This window comes from Triticum dicoccoides, chromosome 7A, assembly GCF_002162155.2.
Source record: "Triticum dicoccoides isolate Atlit2015 ecotype Zavitan chromosome 7A, WEW_v2.0, whole genome shotgun sequence".
Lineage (NCBI taxonomy): Eukaryota > Viridiplantae > Streptophyta > Magnoliopsida > Poales > Poaceae > Triticum > Triticum dicoccoides.
In genome coordinates, this window is record NC_041392.1 from 124,150,008 (window position 1) to 124,161,676 (window position 11,669).

Here is an 11,669-nt window from a genome sequence, read left to right on the forward strand (position 1 = left end):
TAATTTTTAATATTACTCAAAAAAATTTAACATGGAGCCACCTAAAATAACTATTAGCCTCAATCATTTCTTTAATTTAAAATTGTAGCAACAACGTAGGGGTTCAAAATGCGAGAAAAATTTGTTAGAGATGTCACTAAATGTAATTTTGTATACTAAAATCTCCATTTTTGTGCACCAAGAATAGAATTATATGCTAAAAAAATCCTCCTAGCACTATATTTTTGTAATTAATTTTGAAGGAGTACTGACACTTACGTGCACATACTCTATAACCGATCAATCCATTTTAAAGACAACGCATGTATATCTGTAATTGTTTCTGGCACTATTAAACTATTAATATTTATCTTTTAGTAATTTAGAGTGCATGCTCCATTCCATGCAAGTTGAATTGGGAAATTAAACTTTAGCAATATTTCATATTCAATGTTTATGCTATTAAGTGCTTCCCCGTCATGTTGAAATAGTGTGCGTCTTGAGCCATGCTATTTGAAATAGTGACATTTTTTTCCTCCCGTTACAACACATGGGCATGTTTACTAATATAAACTCATAAAATTAAGATATCTCTGTAATCAACCTGGAAAGCTCGCTAGCTCATCTTGTTCCTTGGCGCTGCAAATAATCCTCCTCCATTTTGCGACATATCTGCTCCAAAATCTCGGTTCCAGATCAATGTACAACATTCAAAATGTGGTCTAACTTAATGTTCCTAATGCCTGAGAGAGAATTCTTCTTCAATCAAATCTGAGTAGAAAAATCAGAGCACCGATCACATCAGTCCAGGACACACATAGTTCGACTACCCCTCAATTACATACAGAAAGTATCATCGAGCGTTAGATAAAAGATCATTACAATATGTGTACGCTTCCCTTGCAACTCACGGGCAATTAACTATATTATTGGCTCATTGCAGGCTAGCGTCCCATTTTCCACAGAAAAACCCCCGTGTGTCACAACTTCCTACCAAAAAGTGTCGTGGGCATAGAAAAATCCAGCAATATATACGTACATTCTTGTAGCAGCCGCAGTACACGATCTCCAGCGCGCGGTCTAACAACTTTGAGGCCAAACAATGGAATGGTCCAAGTATGCATGCCCTACTGGAACCATGCGTATAGATTAACCATGTGTTGACTGGACTAGATATCACCATTCGCAACAAGATCCAAATGACAGACTTGATCGTGTTGCCTCATGCATATGTCTTGTTCGTGGAATTCCTTGCCACTCCAAGTAAAAATTCCTTGCCACGGTACACGGTACTAGACTTTCCAGGCAAACTGCAGAAATTTCTCGCACAAATCCACTATAAAAGCACCTCCATACTCAAGCTAGACGTACAGCAGAAGCAAAGCTATCTAGTGCAGGCACAAAGAAATCATTTAGAACACCGAACCCAGAATGCAGACGCCCAAGCTAGCCATCTTGCTCGCCCTAGCCATGGCAGCCGCCATGGTTAATCCTTCCGAGGCGCAGAATACGCCGCAGGACTACGTTTCACCGCACAACGCAGCCCGCGCCACCGTCGGCGTGGGCGCGGTGAGCTGGAGCACGAAGCTGCAGGGGTTCGCCCAGAGCTACGCCAACCAGAGGATCAACGACTGCAAGCTCCAGCACTCGGGCGGGCCGTACGGGGAGAACATCTTCTGGGGGTCGGCCGGCGCGGACTGGAAGGCGGCGGACGCGGTGAACGCGTGGGTGGGCGAGAAGCAGGACTACGACTATGGCTCCAACACCTGCGCGGCGGGGAAGGTGTGCGGGCACTACACGCAGGTGGTATGGCGCGCGTCCACCAGCATCGGCTGCGCTCGCGTCGTCTGCAACAACAACCTCGGCGTCTTCATCACCTGCAACTACGAGCCCCGCGGGAATATCATTGGACAGAAACCATACTAGTAGCTGTGATGCATGTCTTCGCAGTACATACATGCATACATATAGTCTCTCGTCCCTTACAAACATGCATTCGTATACACACATGCAACGGTTCATGCACCTTCCTATTCCTAACTAGCTAGAGGGACAGGGCGAGTAAATATAAGGAATGCCGTAGTGAGCCATGTAATTCCGTCCTGGACTGTAATAAATAATGAGCTTCTCTATGGCAGTCTTAAATAAATGTGAACCTTTCATGATTACTGTTAAACATCTCGATTTGTGTGTGTTATCCTCGGGCAGGGCCATACCACTACATAAAGATCACACGTTGCCATGTATTATCTCCGTCTCGGTTTATTGGCCCCCTTTCTTATTTCATGTCAAATTTTAATCATAAATTTAACGAACAAATTTTTTAATGCATGTTATGAAAAAATTATATCCTTGGATTTGTATTTGAACATAGTTTCTGGTGATATTATTTTGGCTACATATAACTTATATTTTATCAGTTAAAATCATGGTTAAAATATGACTCTAAATATGAGAAGGACTAATAAATCAGGATGAAGATAGTATCTGCCTGCCTGTAAGCTGAGTGTCAAAACACGTGTTCCCTGTATCATTCCAATTTCTCTGAGGGGCACTGTTAATCTAATCCTTTTTTTCGTGGACACTCTAATCTGATGGATGATATTGAATGGTACTTGGACGCAAGTACACAGGAGTATGCAACCTAAAACAATCCAACGAGTACCATGTTTTTGGGGGTAAAAATGTTATCTTAATACTAAAAAAATTTGAAATAGAGAAATAATTTGTAATGTGCTTTGGTAACTTTACTTTATTTTCGTTTAGTTGCAGTGATCAAAACAATTACATTGCTCTCTCCCAAAATCTAAAACTTAATCTCTGCACTGGATCAATCAGGGATTCTCTTTAGAGCTTGACAGATCATGAACTTCTCCTTTGGATTCCCTCTCGCGTCGCTCTCGCATCGCCTCCCCCGCGTGCTACTCGGGAGGGCTCAGCCGCCACCGCCTAGTCTCTCCAGCGCCCTTCTCCCCTCCGCCGCTACCTATGGTCGGCGCCGGGCAAAGCCCGTGCATGCGACGGCGGCGGAGGAGGGTCTCTCCTCCCGTTCCCGGATCTGCGGCGGCGTGGGCGCCCTGATCCACGGTTGCGGCCCTCCCGACGGTGTGGCGGATCCGGAGGCGGCGGACTCGCGATGGTGCACGGTGCCCAGATTCATGGGTGTGGGACTCTCGGCAGCGTGCGGACTCCCGGCGACGGCGGATCGGTCGACGGCGGGCTTGGGCGACAGCGGATCTCGTCGCTCGTGGCGGATCTCTCCACTCTCGCTGCACTTGGTGGCTTACGATCGTGGTCGTCGGCCTCGGTGCGTTCGCGGGGGCTGGTAGAGGTGACATCGGACCGGAGGAAACTCTGGATGACTCGTTCATCCTGACGGTGGCGACAACTAGGGTCGCCATTCTCCTCCTTGCAGGCGCCGTCGAGGTCCCTGCCCTCCACCCCGACCCCTTGCCCGGGTGAAAACCCTAAATCTCCTTAGATTGGGCGGCAGTGGCACTGCATGTGTCGTACCCTTCTTGGAGGCGTCGTATGGGGCGTTTGGGTGCTCGGTTTGAGGAACTGCAGGCGGAGGGGATGGGACCAGTGGCAACATGTGGTGTTTCGCGTCGGAGGAGCGGCGTGGCATCTGGCACGTCGACAACGGCGGGTCTCAGTGGCATGGAACAACGGGGTCTCGCCGGTGGACGTGTGATGATGGACGAGCGCAGGATGGTGGCGTTGCCTGACGTTGTGGTGGTGTCGGCGACAGCTAGACCGGGCAAGATAGATGCAACAGTACAACACTGAAGATGGATTGGTGGCAGGTGGCTGCGGCGATCTCATACCCGGCAGGCGTCCTGGTTGAGGAGTGCGCCGGACTGGTGGGTTTCCCATACCCGGCAGACGTCCTGGTTGGGATCTCAAGTCTTAGATGTTATGTTTGGCTACGATGTCTGTTTGGTATTAGGCCCAAACTATCAACATTCCTACATCAACTGGATAGAGTAGCGACAGATGTTGCCTAGACGGTGGCTTTAGTCTTACTGTTGTATGACTTTGTAAGGTTTTGTGTGACTAATTAATAAAATAGCTGCATGTATCATCCAGATGCAGAGGCCGGGGTCCTTCTCCTTTTCTAAAAAAAATGAACTTCTCCTTTGGTGATGGACAAACGTTTAGGGATCTATAAGTCGATGCAAATATAAGAGGACTAAATTGCCCTCTTAAGTTAATGGTCAGATTTCATTGGAATTGTTGTCCATCCTTCACGAGTACGATGGAACTGTAAAATCTATAGCTGGGCGCCCCAAAGTTACCGGGCGCCTCAAAGTTACCCTGTACATTTGGATGGACGGCCAGGTCATTGGCCAGTCAAAAAATCAGACCCAGCTTGTTGCTAGTGGCGGAGCCAGGATCTCTAACATAGGCATGCAATGTAAAAAAGAATTGCATCGCGAAGCGACACTATATATAAGACATGAATGTTTCAATCATGACCACCAAACTTTTGAATATTATTTGTAGCAGCAAGGTCTTCAATATATTGGTTACACTAGAAGAATATATGCAGAAACACAATTTAAATCTGTGGCCCGTTGTGGATGCCGGCGTAGATCATGCGGAGGTGCATCCGATGCATGCGGGTTGACGAAGTAGAGGCCGGCATCCGGGGATGGCTGTTTGCCGATGCAGATCAGATCGAGTCCATGTGACTCGCCGAGTGTCGAACTGTCGATGCGCTTGTACGCCCGTGGCGTTGATGTAGATCGCGTCGGCGAGGTGTCGAGCTGATGCGCTAGTTCGACGAAGTTGTGCGTCGCTTGGAGTCAAGCGGTCCGTTGTTGGTCGCGGACCCTCCTGGCCTGCACGTAGCTTGTCGAGCTTGATGTCGAGCCGGCCGTTGAGGGAGTACTGCCCGCCGGGCCGCCTGCGGGTGGATTCGGGTCAGATTGAATTTGAAGGATCCGAGGAAGACGCCCCGGAGTCCTGTCTCCTATTTGCCGGCTTGTTCGGCCGGCTAGCGCTGCCCCTCCTAATTGCACCTGATTTTCACCAAAATTCGAGGGCGGCCGGGATTTATTTGTAGCTAAAATTAAATTGACCTAAGGGGTCTGATTTGAAAATCGATCTAATCTAAAGAATCGACCTAACGATGATGAACTCAAAAATTTGATCTAAAACTACGAGACCGATCAAATCTTTGACTGATCGGTTGCCGCGCCCCTGGGGAGAGAAGATTAATCTCCCCGAAGGCAGCGCACCGCGGAAGTGGTGGAGGAATCTAGGATCGGCGTCGTGAGACTAATCGCTCTAATACCATGTAGAAAATAGTAGGATGAATGAATATTGTTTTGTTTCTGTTGTATTGATCCGACCCTCATATGGGGTATATATAGAATACATTGTGAGGGAGAGAGAATTGAAGTAGAGGGCAAGTCGTACAAAGTCACAATAACCCATCTCGGAGTGACAACTGATAGCCTCAACAATTTATGAAATTAATGGACAAATATAACCCATATAACCCCGCAAAAAAAAACCCGGATGAATTGACAATTTAGAGAACTTAGAATGCATGAAGCCAATTAACCGAATTGGGAGTGGGATGGAAGGATTAATGTGAGAAATTACTATATGCCTTGATCCAATAGAAATGGCCCTTAGGCCTCTTCCAATGCATAAGTGCTTAGATGAGGTGCTAAGTGTTTGAAAAAACTTAGCAACTAAACTCTAACAGGACCAATAAACCCGAACGTAAGGAATACTTTATAATCTTAGCCATGAAGTGTCGATAAAAATGGCAGCTGCTAGACCTGCGACAAAGTGTGGTACAAGCCCATTCAAACTTTATTAGAAAATCCATTTCTAGTATGGACACACGATGTGTGCCGCAGATAAAACTCCGCAAGTACCTTAATATATGTTTCAATTCGTTATGTTCAGCTGACAGTGAGATAGTCCAGTTTTATTATATAGCCTTACTTGTATATTGCCTGTGGGGAGGTGTACCATCTCAAAATCCATATTCAGACCGCTTTCAACTCTTCACCACTAGTAGTCGTCACATCAAATTTTTCTGTCCTTGAAATGGTGAAATCGTTGAATATTTCATGATTATTTTCCATCCTTCAAATGGTGACCGTCATTACAGACTCGGTGGTTCTTCGTTATCTGAATGGCTGTACCAGGAGGTGTGTGACTGGGCCTGTACGCAGCCGCAAGCTTCTCAATGTGGGTATTGAGCAACTGTGCCATTCTAGGACATAGTGGCATCCGATCAAACACCGCCCTGCACTTCCAGTACACGTCAAAGATCCCAGGGGAGACATTTAGGAGCTCATCAAAGCCACCACTAATCAAAAAGGCGTCCACCTCGCGGCAGGCCCCAAGTGCCTAGCGTCCTGGGCGTCAGCGCATGTGAGCATCATGGAGACGAGCATCGGAAATATATTTTAGAGCACCTGCACCCAGGCCCCTCTTATCTAGCCATTCATTCTTCGCATCAAGATCTGTGCAAGTACATTTCTCTTTTCCGTTTCTCCCATATAGAACATGTTTTGAAGTTCAAACCTTTGCAGAACAGTAAAGCTTTCTAACTAGAATTTAGGATAAAACTTTTAGATTTTTTCGGTCAACATAAAATATATTAAATAAGTTTTGTTTGATTAAAAATCTTGTTTTTAGTACTTATGTCGGACGAAAAATTCTGAAAGTTTTATACCACATTCCGGTTAGTATCTTTTACTGCGTTGCAAAGTTTGAAGTTCAAGACATGTTCTATGTGAGAGAAACAAAAAAGAAAAAAAATTCATATACAAATTTAGTTGTCTCGCACAGATCTTAAAGCGATATTGGAGAGCCAGGATAGCAGGGCCTGGGTGCAGGTGTTCTAAAAATCCGCGTTCAGACGAGCATGATGTTGTTAGGACACACTCTGCAACGAGTGTCTTCCAGGCAACCTGGTGTCGCACGGGCAGATTGTAGAACATCCTCATGGCGGTGACTCTACGGCAGTCGATCCCGGGGTGGCGACGACGACTCGGGGCGGCTCGGCTCGGCGTATCCGAGGAGCCGGTGAAGCGGCTAGGTGGAACCGGGTGAGGCGCACCCCGGCGGCGTGATTCCGTCCATCGATATGGCCGGAACCATCGGCGGCAGACGGGCAAAACCGATGGCGGGCGGCTGAGGAAGGGGGTGGCAAACGCGTGCGGGCTGAAATGTCCCTCCCGTCAACCGCTTTTCTGAGATACAAGGCACCGTCGGGTCGAGGAGGAAACCTGTGTTTTCACGGGTTGGAGGTGAGATTTTACCATGCCCCTCAAAAAAGTTTTGGGTCCGATGCATTTACAGTGTCTGATCGGGTGGCTTTTTTCACGCGAATCCATACTTTAACGATTATTTTACGGGTCGGAACATTGTACGGGGTCAGCTAGAGATGCTCTTACCACTCTTGTCAACATGCCCAAGCCGATGTGGGTGCTGACCTAGAAAACAAGGGGACTCGAGTAGAGCAACACACGACTCCACAGTCCAGCAGCCAAAACTATTGGGGCAGAAACAACACTATGTAACCAAAGCAGGCAGCTTGATCATTAATTGATGGATTATAGGTAACACACAACCCACGTAGGAGTATGCGGAATCGCAAGTTGTTAGAGGCGCGATACAGCTTCAATAGTTCCGTGACTCAGGTCATTTCTCTCCTTGTGTGTGTTGCTGCCTAGTCCGTGGCTCAACTCGTTGCATGTAACATGATTTTGATATAGCATTTCTGTAACATGATTTTAATTTATTTAGTTGAGTAGAAAATCCGGTCACAAAATATACGGATTTCAGATGGCCATTTAACCTTGACCACATATCTCATATACTTCTTTGTCTTTAATAATAGTAAGAAATTGGGTTGCAGAATGCATCAAGGGTAGTAACGTCTTTTTACATCTCTACTTAACACCGTTAGAGTTAAAAATGAACTAGAGTATCATATAGGGAATAAAATTTACGCCTAGTGTCAAATAGGGAAGAAAAGCTTTTTCAATATCAAATAAGAAATCAGATTTTAAGATAGTGTCAAATAAGGAATTCTCTTAACATCCTGAGTGTGTTGCCATGCCGGCGGCACTTGCCGACCATGTTGGCCAGCTCCGTCGCTGCAGCGCCTCCACAGAAATTTAGGAGTGAGGTGACCTCTGAGGACTAATGGGGACATGGAAGAAGACATGGCGGTGAGTGCGTGGAGAGCTCCTGGCAGTTTGGAGCGTGCGGTTGTGGACCTCATGCGCGTGCGGTGGACGAAGCTGGTCCGCCTGGCACCCAGAAGAGACGGCGGTGAAGCCGAGTGCAACGTCTTAGCACCGAAAAAGTGTGGCAAGGCTTCATGGTGTCAGCCAAGATGCCCATTTTGCTACATATCTGCCAGTTCCATTGCACATACCACATATTCCACTTGATTTGCTACATTTCTTCCTCATAAGGAAACTTTAATCTTTGTTGCACGAGAGCAAAAAATGGTGTGCCGTTGATGCAGCACTTCTTCAAGCAAGTTTTTCTGGTTTCATCCAAAGTGCTTCTTTCCTGATATCTCCTATTCTTAAGCTAAGCTAAGCTAGCCTCTCCTTTTCTACTTTTTTTATTTCCTGCATTTTTTGCTTTTAAAGAGTATAGGAGAAAATTAGCTATGTGGTGAAACTCAATGAGTCACGAAGCGTGAAGAGAACCGCTCACACAGATGGTTGCGTATATATATACATATAGTATATAAGTTGTAAGTCATATAAGGCGTGGTTGGTGAAATTATTTATCACCAGTTGATTTTATGAGATGCTTTTTACAGAAGGTAACCAAGGAATTTACATATGGAGAGCAAGGGATGCCTTCTCTTTGAAGCTTAGTCCATACTAATGCTTGTCGTTTCAGCTTTGAGAACCAACTCACCTAGTTCTCTCTTGGTTATGTAATGTATGTACTTTGGCAAGCGCCCCTGCCGCCGTGAGTTGCAGCTGGGCATGGAGGTGTCTTGCGAGCAGACCTTGAGAAGGGACGTGAAGGTGCAGAGCAAGACATGCGGGTGAGCACGGCTGGCAGGTCACCGTGCGCGGCCACAGTCGAGGGGCCAGACGCAACATGCCCACTGGTGGGAGGTGACAACATGCCCGAGGAAATCATCCCAGCCACCCGCACACTTTTCATATAGTATGAAAATATGTGCGTGTTTAAACTCTGATGTACACTAAACAAAAGAATCACACTAGTAAAAGGTAAACACGTCTGGATCGACACCAAAGATTTTTATAAGAACCACCATGCGTCATTACAATCGAGAAGATATTTCCAACCACCTCACACTTTGACCTCACGACTTCACAAGAACTCTACTATTCTGATTTTACTTTTTCTTTTCAGAAGTCCAAATCATAGAAACAATCATTTACAGAACTAACATTTGGTAAGCCTATGGAAGAATTTACCGTCCGGAATGCAGGAGAAAACATGCTAGGGTCTCTGAAATACAAAAATGAGGAGCTATACTTAGTTGGTAAGCCTATGGAAGAACTTTTTTGCTTACCTGTAGACTTGGCATGGTTCAAAATAGCAGGACATAAGGTGAGAGATACTCTGTATTTAAGCAGTATAGCAAGTACTACATGCTTATGCTGAAAACTTGTACTAATTGTGAAATTTCTGTAGGTCAACCTTGAAAGATGTAATGACACTTTCTGCTTACCAAAAACCCAACAAGTGATTCCTAGGCTAAAAGGAGCCTCAGCCAACATGTTTCTAGACAATGCTGAATACCAGAAGTTCCTTTTCAAAAAAATTGGGCTGTCAAAAATTTATGAGACCGACTGATTCGCCGTTCTGGAAGGGACTTATGAAAACGAAGGATATGTTCTTTCGTAGGGTCAAATTCTTGGTTGGCAATGGAATGTCAACAAGATTTTAGGAGGATACGTGGTTAGGAGAGACGCCTCTGGCCTTACAATATCCCACCCTTTATAATATTGTGCAACATAAGAAGGATTACGTAGGTATCGTCCTCCAAACTATTCCCTTGAACATCCAGTTCAGACGTACGTTAGTGGGTGAGAGATGGACAGCCTGGATGCACTTGGTTCGGAGATTGATTGAAGTTCGACTCTCCGACATGCCGGACTCAACACAATGGAAGTTAACTAAAAATGGGATATTTACGGTGAAATATTTTTATACGGATCTGATTAATTCTGGCCCTCTCTCACGGTCACTACATATATGGAAGGTTAAGGTTCCTTTGCGGATTAAAATTTTTATGTGGTTTGTCCACAAGCAAGTAATACTCACCAAGGACAACCTTCTTAAGAGGCGATGGGTTGGTAATTCGCGGTGTTGTTTTTGTGCTCAGGATGAGACAATACAACATTTATTCCTTGAATGCCCACTTGCCAAGTTACTTTGGAGAACGATTTATATAGCCTTTAATATCAATCCACCAGTAGATATTGCGTCTTTGTTTGGGACGTGGTTAGCTGGGGTTGAACAGATCATGGCGGCTCGTATTCGGATTGGAATATGTGCGTTATTATGGGCTATATGGAACTGCAGAAATGATATGATTTTTAACAGACAACACAACTTAACTTTTTTGCAGGTTATCTTCAAAGCTACAACTTGGATCCGTACGTGGTCCTTACTCACTCATGTGGACTCCAGGGAGCCTTTGTTCACTGGGTGCAACCAATGGGAGATGGTGGCTCGGGTTATATTCAACGGGTTCGGATGGCATTCGCATAACAGGATAGGAGTCTAGAGAGCTTATCCTTATTATCACCGTTATGGTTGTTTTTGTCCACTTGTATTTTTCCGGTTTATGTACTTTGCTTTGCTCCGTTTGCGAGCTGTAAGACCTTTACGTTGATACTCTCTGGATTTTTAATAAGAGGGCCGCATGCATCATCATGATGCAGAGGCCGGGGGTATACCTCCATTTCCAAAAAAAATAAAAAAATTATGAGGAGAGCCCAGCTGTGGGGATGGTGGGTTTTATATCTTATCTCTCACAGGTTTTGCTGAGACATCTGCCAACATTTGCGCTGCATCATTTCAGTTCAATCACAAAATTTAAGATATCACTACAATTAAGTGAACTTGCTAACTATTTTAACAGACAACAACGTCTCCTGGCATACCTATCATTATGTTTCGTGGAGTATCTGATTTGGCTGGAGGGGAGCCAACATGGTCATCAAAAAGCCTGATGAACCTCACATTTTTTTTTTGCGAGTGCACATTTATTAATACACTCAAAGTGGCAGTGGAATTCATTGCTACAATTGGCAGGCATAAATCAACGCCACCAGTACCAAAAGTTCTAATATCTGAACCAAAGAGAGCTGCCATATCCATCGCATCTGAAAAAAAAAATAGCACAGTAGTTGGAAACTACATTCAGAGAAAAGCGATCCTTGGCTTCCAAGTAGACTAATTTTCCAATAGAACAATTAAGTGTTCAATGTATACTCAATTATAAACATGCCTATGTCGACCCATTCTATTTTGAGATAATCCTTGAACAAAATGGGGAATGAAAAATATGAAACAAAAAAACAAGATGATGAGGCCGAGCACAACATCACGTTATAACTTTTTCTTCCCAGATAAAGCAAAACAAACTTGCACCAGGATGCGTTGATGCATTGATAGTAGATAGAAAAAACAATCTGTAAACCTCG

The 11,669-nt window shown here is 45.0% G+C and overlaps 1 protein-coding gene and 1 pseudogene across 1 annotated transcript; both read left to right on the forward strand.

Annotated features, from left to right (window-relative positions):
• The first annotated feature begins 1,341 nt into the window (after nucleotides 1–1,341).
• LOC119334618 (pathogenesis-related protein 1-like) lies at nucleotides 1,342–2,147 on the forward strand. The gene has a single exon (XM_037607153.1). The coding sequence runs from the start codon at nucleotides 1,411–1,413 to the stop codon at nucleotides 1,903–1,905; it is 495 nt and encodes a 164-aa protein (XP_037463050.1). The 5' UTR covers nucleotides 1,342–1,410; the 3' UTR covers nucleotides 1,906–2,147.
• Nucleotides 2,148–8,168: 6,021 nt separating this feature from the next.
• Nucleotides 8,169–11,422, forward strand: LOC119333249 (annotated as a pseudogene).
• The last annotated feature ends 247 nt before the right edge of the window (nucleotides 11,423–11,669 follow it).

Excerpts from the sequence above, each read along its gene's own strand:
- LOC119334618 (XM_037607153.1), top strand. The coding sequence starts at position 1,411 with ATGCAGACGCCCAAGCTAGCCATCTTGCTCGCCCTAGCCATGGCAGCC.